Source organism: Thrips palmi, unplaced genomic scaffold (assembly GCF_012932325.1).
Source record: "Thrips palmi isolate BJ-2018 unplaced genomic scaffold, TpBJ-2018v1 HiC_scaffold_17, whole genome shotgun sequence".
Classification (NCBI taxonomy): Eukaryota; Metazoa; Arthropoda; class Insecta; order Thysanoptera; family Thripidae; genus Thrips; species Thrips palmi.
The window spans coordinates 13,569,396-13,583,675 of NW_023144626.1; the positions used below are offsets into that span (position 1 = coordinate 13,569,396).

At 41.6% G+C, this 14,280-nt stretch overlaps 1 protein-coding gene across 1 annotated transcript; it reads right to left on the bottom strand.

Moving 5' to 3' along the window:
- Positions 1–2,332: 2,332 nt before the first annotated feature.
- On the bottom strand, positions 2,333–5,459 carry LOC117643355. Its single transcript, XM_034382199.1, has 3 exons — positions 5,325–5,459; positions 3,649–3,819; positions 2,333–2,548 (listed from the first exon to the last, which is right to left on the bottom strand). Exons 1-3 carry the CDS (start codon positions 5,445–5,447, stop codon positions 2,333–2,335), a joined length of 510 nt encoding a protein of 169 aa, XP_034238090.1. The 5' UTR covers positions 5,448–5,459.
- Positions 5,460–14,280: the final 8,821 nt, after the last annotated feature.

Here is a 14,280-nt window from a genome sequence, read left to right on the forward strand (position 1 = left end):
AAAATTTTTTTTACAAAGTGCTTCTAACATGTATGAGCCCCCTTAGCCTAAATGGTGCCTACCCATGTGTAAACTCCCCAAGAACACTTTAGCCATCTCAGGCAATTATTAGAGGAACTGTGAACATTTATAGTTTTGGGTCATGTAAGGCCTTTCGGCAAAGAAGGCCAGGTGCCAAGTTGGATGCAGGTGGGTTGTAATTGCAGGCATGCTTCAAACTGGAATTGGTAAAGTAGATTACATGGTACTTAAGCGTCGGAAATGGTTTACGCCAATATTAGGACCATTTGCTGGGTTTTTCCACTAAACCTAACGTTACACTGGGATTCCAAACGCTATGAATATAGCACCTACATACGGTGCAATGCACTGGGAAATCACACCATATGTGCAATGCCTCAGTCATATTGCACCTTACGTGCAATGCGTCCCGAAAATGCCCTATGCTAATGCATGGGAATGGGAAGGCATTGCACTTCATCTGCAATGCTTTTGCATTGCACCAATTCACGCCATATTCATAGCGTTTGGATTCTCAGTGTAAGGCCGGCCTTTCGGAAGGCGGCCACGGATCCGGAATGCATGTTGCAGGCGCCGCCGTGGAACTTGACAACCAACCTCACGCTCCGCCACGCCCTCGTCCAGCAACGGTCCAGAAAAGGCTTTCCGCGCGGTGCCCTGCAACGGCCAACTCACTGAACACGTTAGAAGGAACAGAAAGGTTGCAAATAAAGTGACGGCATCAAATCAAAAAACAAGGATTTTTAGCAGACGATGTGGAACGCTGGCTTGGATTCTCAATAGGCGTAATGACGCAATAATGCACAGAGAAAACAATATAGATGGACGATGTTCACTCTGAGAAAAAATGACGGTAAATCCTGGATAATTTTTTGCCAAACTTTACCGTACTTCAAAAACCAGTATCCACCGTACAGTCTACAGTATTTACCGTACTTGTTTTACAAAATATTCCGTAGTCTTTTAACAGTAGTTACCGCTCTTCCGTACAGTCCATGCCGTAGGAAGGACCAGGTCTGGTCCCAACAAGGGCCGCTTCCAAGAATTGTCCACATCAGGATCTTGAAAAAAGGGGGTCGACCGACTGAAAAATTTTATTGCACCTTTCTCGTCAAGTCCTTTATAACGAGTGGTCGGAAGGGGGGTCCAGGAGTCCGACTTCAGCAGTTGCATACATCAGGAACTTGGAAAAAGAGGGTCAACCGACTAAACAAAATTATAGGAGTTTTTGATAGGTATTAAAAGTACGGGATTCCCTGTAAAAAAAGAACGGTGTTTCCTGTATAAAAAAAGTACGGTATTGCCTGTAAAAAAACGACGGAATTGCCTGTTTAAAAAAGGACGGTGAAGTCTGGAGTAATCAGTACAGGATTTACCGTGATCTTTTCTCGCAGTGAATTCTCCGGTCAAACTGCATGACATTATTGGATTGGCACCTTGGGGAACGTAAGACACAATATAAACTTCGGGATAAAAACGCTGGTCTAATTATGCCCCATTGGCGTTAGAGCTCGGGTTCGAGGCCGAAATGGATTCCATTTTCGTCATCCACTGAAATTCGAAAAGTGAGACAACTGACCGATTTTCCGTGATACAAAACGTATGACCGAAAAACGGTCATACACAAATGTATGACCGAAAAACGGTCATACTTAAATTTATGACCAAAAAAAGGTCAGACATCAGCAAGACTGGCTATTGTTTAGCTTGGGGATACATAAGCCTTTACCCGTGATACACTCTAAAGTTTGACCGTTTTTCGGTCTTACATTTCAGTATGACCCCTTTTCGGTCGTACATTTCAGTAAGACCGTTTAAGGGGTCAAAAGTCTGACCTTTCTATTTTCAGTGCGATAAGCACCCTCGAAAACACAGGATGTGATGTAAAACTGGGTTTGAGATCATCAGTCAGTGAAAAGTGTTAACGCTTGGACATACCTAATGACCCTGCAAAGTCTCAGTCCGAGCCATTCAGGAGTAGTATTGACACACAGGCAGACGAAACAGTTTAACCCCACCCGAGGAACAGGCTTCGCTATCGCCACCACACGGGTGGGGTTGAACAGTTGAGCAATTTAATAATTATTGTTTTCAACTGGCCAAAATGGGCTAGGGGAAGGTTTGGGGAAGAAGCAATCACCTGCTGCTACATATAATTAACAATATAAACAATCGTGGTTCGTGAAAAGCACTGGCTCGCTCGTGCTGGCTTCAGCCGGCAAGGTACGTAGTTATCGACATCGTGAATTCCGTTATGCTCGAAGATTGAGCCGGAACCCGCACATGCCTCGGCTTCTTCGGTTTTCCTTGTTCAATCTGGGGATTCGATGCGATGCGGGCCGACGGGCACCGAACTATTTAGCTGGTTCAGTCTAGGCACTGTGGAACCATAAGCTCGAGCACACGCCAGCAGCTCCTTGGACGAAGTACGCGAAAGTTTAGCCGTGGCTCGCCATTTGCCGTAGAAGAAGGAAGGCACGGCTTTGATGTCGAAGTTGGTTGACATGTTGCTGAATGAGTATGAGCCCTGTGAAATTGAAATCGTGTTATGTTACTAAATAGACAATGAGAGCGATAAAGGTTGGGTATGTAAAAAGTAACAGTGAACAGAGCAATCACGATGTCACGACAGATTGGTGTAGAAGGTTCTGGTGACGAGCATGACCAATGGGAATAGAGAAGAGATCGGGGGGGGGGGGGATGCCGTTACAAATGGGCAACTTAAAGCTGTCTTTTCACTAACCAACCATGTTATCGAATGGACATGCCCGACCTCACCATAGCTCCTTATCCAATGCGTCTCGTGAGTATGCTCTCTGCAATTCTAAGTTGTGGTGTTTTCTTTTTCAGACTGTGAATTGAGTAGTTTCGGTGTGTGTTCTCTGCAAACTGAAGTTTTTACTCAGTATGCGTCTACAGATGTATACTTGCCTGAGTGCACGTCTACAGTTGCACGCTCAGCTGCATGCTCAGCTGAGTACACGTCTGCAGCTGCATACTTGGATGAGTTAGGTATGCATCTGTAAGTGTGTACTCAGCCAAGTATGCATCTGTAGGTGTGTACTCAGCTGAGTAGGCGTTTGTAGATGCATACTTAGCCAGGTGTGCGTGCATCTATAGATGTGTACGGTGAATTCCACGTCAAACCATCACGACCCAAAACGTACTTGCTCACTGAAAACAGAATGGCCAAAATTTGGTGAGACAAAAAAGTCTCGCCATTCTGTGGCGAGAAACAAAAGTCTCGCCAAAATATGGCAATAATTGACTGGAATATTTATCCAATAGAGTAGGGTTGCAATTATTGCCATAATTTGGCGAGACATTTGTTTCTCGCCAAAAAATGGTGAGACTTTTGTTTCTCGCCAAAAAAAAATATGGTGAGACTTTTGTTTTTCGCCACAGAATGGCGAGACTGTTTCTTTCCCCGATGGAATGAATTCCGTCCTTTGACTTTTCAGTGCTCAGATCCGGCTCCCAAATTATTCTATCGTGCCCCTTCCTCATGTCACGTCCCCTACGCCCTCTCCGGTGACCCGCTCGTGTGTGGTATCTGGGGGGTTTTGAGTACTAATGCACACTGAAGTCAGAGCTTGAAAACGCGTTCCAAGCCGGATGAGGACGTACCGGAGGGAAGGGGCAGAAGGCATTGGGGTCGTCAAACAAAGCCACCATGGTCTTCCGCCAGAGAGTTGGGGTCACAGTGCGGAACGCCGTGCAGAACTTCGGAAGCGCGAAAATATACGCGTTGTCCTTCCAGCCACCCCGAGCACTCCACGATGCAATGTTAATGTTGGCCTGGAAGTTGAAAACCATTGAGTGAGTTCAGCACTTTAGAACAAGTGGTTTTTCATCCACTGCTGACAAGGAACAGAAGGTAGGTGTAAGGCAGATCGTGGCATTTCGTAACAGGCTTCGCGATGCTGCGCCAGTTACGACAATCCACGTCTCGCGTTTACTCCTACCTTGGCCCGCGGCGGCGCTGGCATGGCTTCAGGCTCCTTCCTTTGCTAGACATCGGCACACTAATCGACGTGATCACTAGTCAAACCACTCACTAAATGTTGTCTACAATTTTGTACGAGACATCAATTTTTGGTGCACACGAAATTTTCGTTCTATTTTCGTACGAAAAACTGCTCATTTTTCGCCATTTTTGTACCAAATTTTGTACAAATTTGTACAAAATGTTCGTGTGAACAAAAAAAACTGTGATGTCTCGCTCAAAATTTATACAAAAACATCTAGTGTGCAGCATTCGGTTCTCCAACTACTGCTGCTGGGCTACGCCCCCCAGATCCCCTTTCAAGTATGCAGCTACCGGGCTATTGCTGGTCGCACTGTAAGACTCCTTTGAGCTTGGTACCCGCAAGAGCGTCAGACATTTCGTAAACTTCGGACTTCACTTGTGTTCAAATTATGCCTTATTACGTTCGCTGAAAGTGTCTGAAAATGTGCCTTTTTTCCCGTTTAACAGTTTATTCTGGTTTCTTTCACTGAATGTTTTGAGTTAAAAGGCTGATTTAAGGCGTGTCGCTAGCCAAGGACATAACCAATGACCCTCCAAAATCTCAGCCAGATCGGCCGAGCCATTGAGGAGTAGTGCACACACACAGAAAAAGTTTTCCAACCCCACTAAAGTGCTGCGCTATCGCTCAACCAACAAAATATCAAATCGACTAAAGTGTCAATGGACGCAAAATTTTATTACCTAACGTAGCCAGTTTCCAATCAGTCCCTGTTCTGAACGTTTAAACGGACGAACTATTACGAACGCAATACCGTTCTCAGAACGGAAATCGAATGAAAACTTGCCAAATTCTGACCCAGTTTTGCTGCCAACCTCATCAGAAACCAAGACGATACGGCAGCACTTCAAACTTCTACTCTTGGTCGAAAATTGTATGGCTACACACATTTCTTCTTTTGCGTGTCAGCTTTATGATTGCCGGCACTCGTAAGAGTAGACGCTTCGAAAATATCGAGGCACTCGCTTGGTGGGCTTGGGGGCAACCAATTTTGATGTTTAGGGACGATTACCCTAAGAGAAGAAATTCCGTCAGATTTCGTAAGATTTTGTCCAATTCACGCCTGAAAACTTCTTGGTATTTTGCTTCTTTGCGGGATGATTTCGGATTTTCAGAGATATTGAGAGCTTTGGGGGACACATGATTTCTCGAGGGCTTGCCCTCGGGTTTGCCCCCTCGTCAGAGGTACTTAGGCCTACCGCAAGTGTAGGCATGCCAGCATTACTCTTGAATGGTGGGGGCAATTCGGCTAATCCACCACCGAAATTTACTAACCGTAAGGTCGTCGTTTATCTCGAAGTACGATGTCCCGTTCCAAGAATAGTACCACAAATCTGGATTCTTTCTGTCTCTCCAGCCGATGTAATGGTGCTTGTAGTATGTCTTATTCGGACGCATATGGTGTGGACATTTTTCGAAATGGTCCGGGATCACGCGAAACGGCCCCTGTTCAATTTTTTTTATATCATCTTTTATATCTTAACTCACAGATGTGCTACGCTTAACACTGCGAAAAAAGCTACAGTAAATCCTGTAACGATTAGTACAGCTGTCACTGTAGTTCAGAGTACAGGATTTACTGTACTTTTTTCCAGATCTACTCTACTTCCACGGAATTTGCTGTGAAACAGAGGATGAGTACGGAAAATCCTGTACTAGGTACAGTAAATCCTGTAACCAAGTACAGTAATTCCTGTATTTTGAACTACAGTAAATCGTGGCCAAAAAATAGCGAGGGTTCACTGTTTGTTTCTTCGCATAGTGATGCCGGCTGCAGCGTATCCAATTTTCGCATACAGTAGAACGGCTCTTTCGGTTTTCGTTTTTTTTTTTTCCAAAGTGGAGTGCCATTTAGTGCGATTGCGAATAATTAACTAGTAAGGGAGAAACAGATTTTGTTGAGGTCTCTCTGAGGCTCAAAGATTTGCTTACCGCGATCGCGCTGATCCTTTGAGCGTCGCACCCGAGAAGCAACCATCCCAAGCACACGACGGACGCAAGGATGCGTCCTGCCATGCTCAATCGCGCTGTCTGCGATGACCCAGCCATTCGAAAGCAGCGAGCGAACGCATTGTGTTTCACACAGACGCGCTGCGCCCGCTGCGTGCAGTCTCGCTGGCCTGTGACGCAGACCACAGCCAATGAAAGAGGTCGACGGACGAGGTGGCATGTCGCGTCAATCGTACGACCTCGAGGCACGTCCAGCCACTTAGTCCGAGCTCTGAGGGCTTTCACCCCTTCTTAATAGGGGCGTGGCTGTTAATTCTTTCTTCGCGCCTGTCCACACTAAAATACTAAGCAGGGGAAGGCCTTCGGCCGCGATGCTGAGCCGGCTTACGTGTAGAGTAGATGCAACTGTACACCGAAAACCCATGGACGATCAAATTACTACTTTAGAGGCAGTAATGCTACGGGCGAGATCCTTTTTAGCAGATGATTGTTAAATCAGCTAGCTTTGACTCTCGATCGCAGCCAACAGCTTTGCAAATCAGACGTATACCAAAGCAAGTGCAAATGCAGCAATAGCACACAGCAGTTTAACAGTTGTAGCGAGAAGTACGTAGCAGTTGAGGCAGTGGCATCGGATACCCAACCCGACAGCGATAAGCAGCGCTGAGCAGCCGCCTCGGTCCTCAGCCCCAAGCCCCGCACCCCGCATCCATACTCTTCTCTACACAGGCGAAGGCTGTCGCGGCTTCGCGGCGTCCCTAGATTTTGCGGTTTTTCGCCTCTAGCGGTCGAACGATCAATTTTACATATACACAACCCTTATACCGTGAAACGGGGTAATTTCGGACACTCGGTGTAATTTCGGACAACGCTGCCCGGAAGCATGGCGATGACGCTCCCATCTAACAGCCAACTTGGAGGCTTGTCCCGTCGCGCGCATCGCATCGGCCACACTTACAACCATCTGATCAATCACCCGGAGGCCAAATTATGGGCTAACTTCAGGAGAAAGAGTGGTTTTTGTATTTAACCGTTTTTACCTAAATTCGCTTTATGCGTAATAACTTTGACTCGCAAGCCGAAACTGTTCATGGCCGGTTCATAAGGGGATTGTTTGTCGATTAGATCATGTTCAGAGCATACTGTGTCAAATTTTCAATCACCTGGGTCAAATAGTATGGTTTATATGGGCTCAAAACTAAAAAAAAAATGTTACTATACGGGGTAATTTCGGACGTACAAACGTCACGCTAGGGAGAGTGGGTATGTCCTGAACACTTTCAATTTCGCAGGGTTTGAGTGGTGGAAGCTGAAGAGCTCTTCTGAAAGTTGAAGATAATCCAATAACAACGATAATCCCCAATTGTTACAGCGGTTGCTTTGTAAACTTCGAATTTTATATAAAATGGGCAAAGCTACATCTTTAATGCTTAGTTTCATGTGCATATCCTACCTTAGAGTCAACGACTGTTTTGTGATTAACTTTCTTTCATGTGACATGAGAGTTGCAATTGTAATGCAAAGCTTTCTACTGAGCCTCTGTATCTTCCTAACCGCACATACGACACGACTACTTGCCCTTCATATGCATGTATGTGATCGTATGTAATCTTGTAGAGGAAGATTTACGATTCACTTTCGCGTAATAAAGTATGGCCCGAGTTGCCTATGAAAGCTAATCGGTCAAAAACTAAAAAATAGAAGCGTTCTAAATGGCTCCACTACTTCCACCCACTATTTCTGAAATGGAAATATAACATTACTAACCAAAATAACCAAAATACATGACATTAAAAAAAAATATGACATTTGATGCAATTAAAATTACCTCATAGTACTCTTTATATTTTTCCTTTCTCAAAGAACTATGGGCAAACCAATTATTTGTGTCTGAGATCAAATCACTTAGGCTTTCAGGCATATTCTTAAAAGCATGCTGGGCACACTTCTCAATTGAGTGACAGACACATGTCCAAATGATGTTTCCGAGACGGAAATGGAAACGTCTGATCATGCTTTATCAGTTTAAGACCACCGGGACCCTCTACGAGCAGTAGAGGACTAATGGGAGAAAATTACAAAATAACAATTTTTTTCCGTTTTTTACAAAATGCAAAAATTGCCTCAGGGTTTGATTTGGCCATCCTGACGTCACCGTACCCGAACCATACCCCGAATCATCTTCTCTAAGGACCCCTTCCCCGTTTTCAGCGCACGGGGTACCCCGGGATCCGTTCACACGTTAGGATATGGACGCCAAAAACACATGTTTTACTAAAAATGCAAATTATCGGTACTCAGGGCACTGTAGGGCCTTCGTCTCGTCCGTATGAACTGTAGTGAATCAAAATCGATTACTAGATGGTGTCTTTGCGTCACAGGCACCTGCCAGTATATTGACAATCGGATGGAGAGACCTTTAGAACGCTATTGCCATTGAAGACACTCGTACTTTGCGTTATTTCATAGTGCTGCAATTTGATGGTGATGATTGGACTTTGACCACTTGGGTTTCAAGGTCAATCGTAATTTTAAGAAAGGACAGGGTTTCATAAAGTATTTTCTTTTTATTCGTGTTTCATTTTGAAGCAATGACTGTTTATTTTGGTGTTAATTTTATTATATGACCTACTGTGATTGCAAAGTACCTGCTAGACATTCATAGTCATTGAAATTCTGTAGCTGTTTGCAATTGCAAGAATTTTTTTTAACTAGTAGGCATTTTAATAATGTGTGCATACAATTGCACTGTAGACTGAGTTTCAATCATGTTGTTTTGCTGAGTTTGTTACTTTCATTCTTCTTTTGCAAATGATAAGGGAACAAAATATCTAAGTGGTTCCCAGTTCCTTAAGTATTATTATTTAACTTTGATGTTGATTTTATTATATGCCCTACTGTGATTGCAATGTACCTGCTAGACATTCAAAGTCATTGAAATTGTGTAGCTGTTTGCAATTGCAAGAATTTTTTTTTAACTAGTAGGCATTTTTATTGAATACAATTGCACTGTAGACTGAGTTTCAATCATGTTGTTTTGCTTTAAGTTTGTTACTTTCATTCTTATTTTGCAAATGATAAAGGAAGAAATGTCTGAGTGGTTTCCATGTTCTTAAAGTATTATTATTTAACTTTGATGTTGATTTTATTATATACCCTACTGTGATTGCAATGTACATGCGAGACATTCATAGTCATTGTAAATGTTTAAGTATCTGTTTGCAATTGATAGAATTTTCTTACTAGTAGGCTTTTTTTGGAAAGTGCACTTACAATTGCACTGTTTCCTGTGTTTCAAATATGTTATTTTGCTGTAATTTTGTTGCTTTCATTCTTCACTTGCAAATGAATGGTAAAGGAATATTTTCCCCTCGCCTAAGTAGTTTTTACGTTTTGATAGTCATTAAAGATTGTTAACCAAGAAAAGAATTTATTTTTTCTATAAGGAAATTCTTAAGGGGGGACTATACTGAAAATGGGTTTTTTCCAGGATTACCAGTGCAGGAATTTTCTCTTGTTTTCCTTTGATAGAATATTACTCAAAACTATTTGAGCCGAAGTATGAAAATTTTCGGCCAAACGGTTTAGGAGATATTCAAAGGTAAAGTTAAAAATATATGTTCACTGAAAAGTTTCCTTGCGTCGTATTTTTGATGTCAGAAAATTCGACTTATCGTTTTTATTGTCCTAAAGACCTGTTCTACAGGTTCTCTAAGCCGCTTTTTTCATTTTCGATCTCAAAATCTTTTTTTTCATACGCGCTTTTTTTACAAACAAAAAAATGGTCAAAATTGCTTAAAATTGACCAAAAACTGACCATTCTCTAGTGACATTAAAAAATTCTGACCAAAATTCAGAAATCCGGCTTAGAGACACTGTGGGGAACAGCTTAAGGAACATCTGGTAAAAATTTTAGCCACGTAGATAAAAATTTATGACGCAAGGAACTTTTTTAACGTTAAAACTAAAATTTTGAAAAAACACGAGAAAACGTACACTTTGCGTGGGTCTACGCGACGCTGCGTTCCTTCCGTCGGCTTTTAAAGATTCTTAATATATTTTGTGAGAACGAACAATGGCTGTACCGGCTAGACAAAGGTCTTAACAAGGTATTTTCGTGTAAATCCAATTTCACATTTTTTGACCGAAAACGGCCATTTTTTCAGTATAGTCTCCCCTTAAAATATATACAATTGATGTTGCCACACAACACACCATACTGAAATTTTGTAGGGCATGAGACTCAATACACATGAGGTGACTAGGGTCCTACACTCACAAAAGCTTTTTTTCCTAGTAAGAAATTCTTAAAATATATACAAACAATCTTGCCACACAACACACCATTCTGAAATTTTGTCAGGCCATGAGACTCAATACACATCGTGACTAGGGTCCTACACTCACAAAAGCTTTTTTTCCTAGTAAGAAATTCTTAAAATATATACAAACAATCTTGCCACACAACACACCATTCTGAAATTTTGTCAGGCCATGAGACTCAATACACATCAGGTGACTAGGGTCCTACACTCGCACAAAAGCTTTTTTTCCTAGTAAGACATTCTTGAAATTCTTAAAAACAATCTTGCTACACAACACACCATTCTGAAATTTTGTCAGGCCATGAGACTCAATACACATCGTGACTAGGGTCCTACACTCACAAAAGCTTTTTTTCCTAGTAAGAAATTCTTAAAATATTTACAAACAATCTTGCCACACATTCATTCTGAAATTTTGTCTGGCCATGAGACTCAAAATACACACCAGGTGACTCACAAAAGCATTCACATACAGAATACACTTGAAACAGAAAGATGATCTCAAGCTCAAACTTTATACCATCATCAAGAAATTACTTAGCCCAGGAGATTGGCAATGAAGTCTCTCTTGGCAATACCATCTGCTTTAGCCTCTTGTAAATCTTGAGCTGCGTCAAAGTTCACAGGATCTTCTACATTCCTTTCTTCTCTTTCCTTAAAATAGATAAAAAAAATTAATAGATAGTAGTTGTAAGAAATTAATTTATAAAACTGAAAAGAAGAGGACTACCTGGTACGCCTCTCCCTGCAATATTAGTATTATGATATCAACAGAATGGGTACTGGTTGCTGGTTTACCTTCTTCATCACCCTCGTCATCTGAATCGTCATCTTCGATAATCAAACGAATAAGCTCATCTGATGAATCAAGCTCACCTTCCATCTTAGGATAGGATTCAACTCAAATGATTAAAATGTTTAAATTTGTGACACACAACCACACAACGATAATGAACAAGCCGGCCGTATCTGGAAACGAGAGTTAGAGAACTCGACTAGTTCGTTCTGCGAATAGCGCTGTGAACGAGTGTTGCAGAACGAACTAGTTTCCTGGTATTTATTGCAATTTACAGGAGTGTGAATGATATGGAAAGGTCATGACGATCATCCTCGAAGTTTTATCTTTCAAAATATGTATGGGTCGACCCCGTTCGGCGGTTTTTTAAGAATTTCGGGAAAGGCGGGCGGGCGGTCCGGAGTGGCAAGAAGCTTAAGGCGATAGCCCCTTTGACCCCGTGGTGGTGGCCGTGCACAGTGGTTTAAAATCCTGTTTTAGGGGGAATAAAGCGATTTTTCAAAAGTGTCGCGCGGGGCATTCTGGGGGGTGGAAACGAACTATAATACTCCAATACAATATACAATGACGTTTATAGATTTTTAAATGACGCTGGGAGCCACTGGGAAGGGTTTGATTTTAGTCTTTTGTATTTTGATCAAATTCACCTAATTTTCTTAGATGTTTCCTACCCTTATTTTTCCAATGAGGGCGATGGTACTGGTATGTTGGCGTGTTTTTCTTTTCGTTTCATCATTAATCAAAGGAAAGCAGCACACAGCGCAACATTTCGTTCGCGGTTTGGCTCACGGTGGCGGGTTTTTGCTACAAATGCGTTCAACACATTAAAAAACACACTTTTGGAGTTTCGGACATCGATGGGGCCCGATGGGGCGGAGTTATTGGTGCGAGGCGCTTCCCTTACATGTATATTAAGATGCCCCGATGATAACTTTTCCGCACTCGTCCGCAACACGAAACGCAAGGGGACCAACACCACAAAAACGTACCAAATTGATTAGTTTTCGGGATAATCGCTTCTGGTGTGCACCATTCAAAATGAAAAAAACATCAGTGCAATTGCTTTTCTTTTCAAATATTTTGGTTTTCTTAGTAAAAAAAATGGTTTAATGCGGCTTAGAAGTTAAAACTAAGTATTTTGAGCATTTTTTAGTTTTGCACTTTTTGTCAATTCTGTCATTTTTCTTCTAATTTTGCTATTTTTCTCATTATTTTAGCATTATAAATCCAATTTTTATCGGACCACTTTTTCCTTTGAACTGGTCTTTGCCTATTGCCTACAGATGATTCAGTTCAATTCTGGTAGCTTTTGGTCGCACGGGACGCTGGCTAGGACTTATTCCCCCGAAAATCGCATTTTAAACCACTGTGCCGTGCCGCCCGTCATTCCTCCTCTTGCTGTTGTGCATTCTCTGCTGGACAACATAATGCAGCAACAAAAGCTTATGATGCAGCAACAACATTTGTTGCAACAACTTCTGATGCAACAGCAACCTCAGCAGCTTCCTCAACCGCGTCAACAGCACAATCAACAACAGGAAGTGCAGTTCCAACCACAGCCTCATGAAGAGGAAGGGCCGTGGAAAAGGCGAAAAACTCATCAAAACTGAGTAAGTTATTTTTCCCGTCTTATTTTAGCGAGTTAATTTTTGGCAGTATACTTACGAGGCGTTTCTCTTTGTTGCAGTCTTTCGTGTGTCAGAAGCAGTTTGTTTTAAGAGTCAAGCTCAATTCTTTCTTTCTTTCGAAAAGACTCGATATATTTTTTATTTTGGTACACTTGTGATTTTTATTCCCTCGTAAACCTTTCCCTCTCAACGATTCGATTTCATTTGACTTTTTTGACTCTCGTGTTTTGATGACGAGTTAGTTTTTATGTTTTAAAAATAGTTCTGAATCAAGTCAAGTCACTTTGTAGGCTGCCTTTGCTATTTTTACTGTTGCCAAGTACTTTTAACTTAACTTTTCTCAATCCAAAAGACTAAAATCTTACTCAGTATTGATATGATTGATTCTAACTCTCTTAAATCTTTGGCATTCATTTCCAATAGAGGAAATGTGTTGGGGAAGCGCCTCTGAGTCTCCTTTGTAGTGTAAAAATTATTTTTTCCCTTTAAAATTGCCTCCAAGAGACATTAACTTTCTCCGTCGGAAATGTGACATTGAATTTCTATATGAGGAAAATGGGACCAAACCAAAGACTTTTTTGTGAAGATTTGAGTTATAGAGTTGAATTAGAGCAATCTTCAGCTTATAGAAAAGTTTCAACTCATTCTGAATGAATTTAACTTGTATTTTCTCCCCCATTTCCTACTATTTTACTAAACCTTGCTAAAATGAATAATTTTCAATTAAAATCAAAAGCAAAATGCTCTGTGAGCTTCAATGGAAGGAGAGAATAGCATTGAGATGCTTTCCTTGATATAGTTTTATGTGGAAAAGAAAAAGATGTCAATTTAATATAGGGTTAGTTACCTCAAGCCAACATCGGCTCTTAGCAACGATTTAGCTTCCCTTATTGTTTGCAGGTGGTGCACCAAGAAAGACTTTCCTTATCTTTTTTATTTGCACTGGGGAAAATGATATAGGGGAACAAGTTAGTTTTTGTCTTAACTTTTCAAAGGAAATATAATATACAAACAAGAAAATTTTGATTTTAAAAGAACAGTATGAGCTAACAATTTTTTTTCTCTTCATGATGAAAAGCAACACTATTCAGTCAAAAGAAGATGCATGGTGTGTTCCCCATTTAGTTAGCGAGTCGCGTGATTTTTGAAGACTGTCATTGCTTTATTTTTTGTTGACAAGAACTTCTAACCTGTCTTTTTTAGGCTAAATGGTATGTCAACATAGCCCCATTAATATAATTGATTCTAACTCTCTAAAATCTTTGGCATTCATTTCCAACAGAGGAAATGTGTTGGGGAAGCGCCTCTGCGGACTGTAAAGTTAAGCACGCTCCGCTCACGCGTGAGTGAGCGTGAGAGTGAGAGAAGTCGACCAAAATATTTTTGGAAATTGTAGATGTCGTTGATAACTGAGCGATTCTCACGTTTCGGGGTAGTTTTGGCGTCTCTGATTTGCCGAAAGTGAGAAATATCCAATTACGTTTTTCTGATTATTGGGGTCCTGGATGATACTAGAGTTATGGCAATGGTAT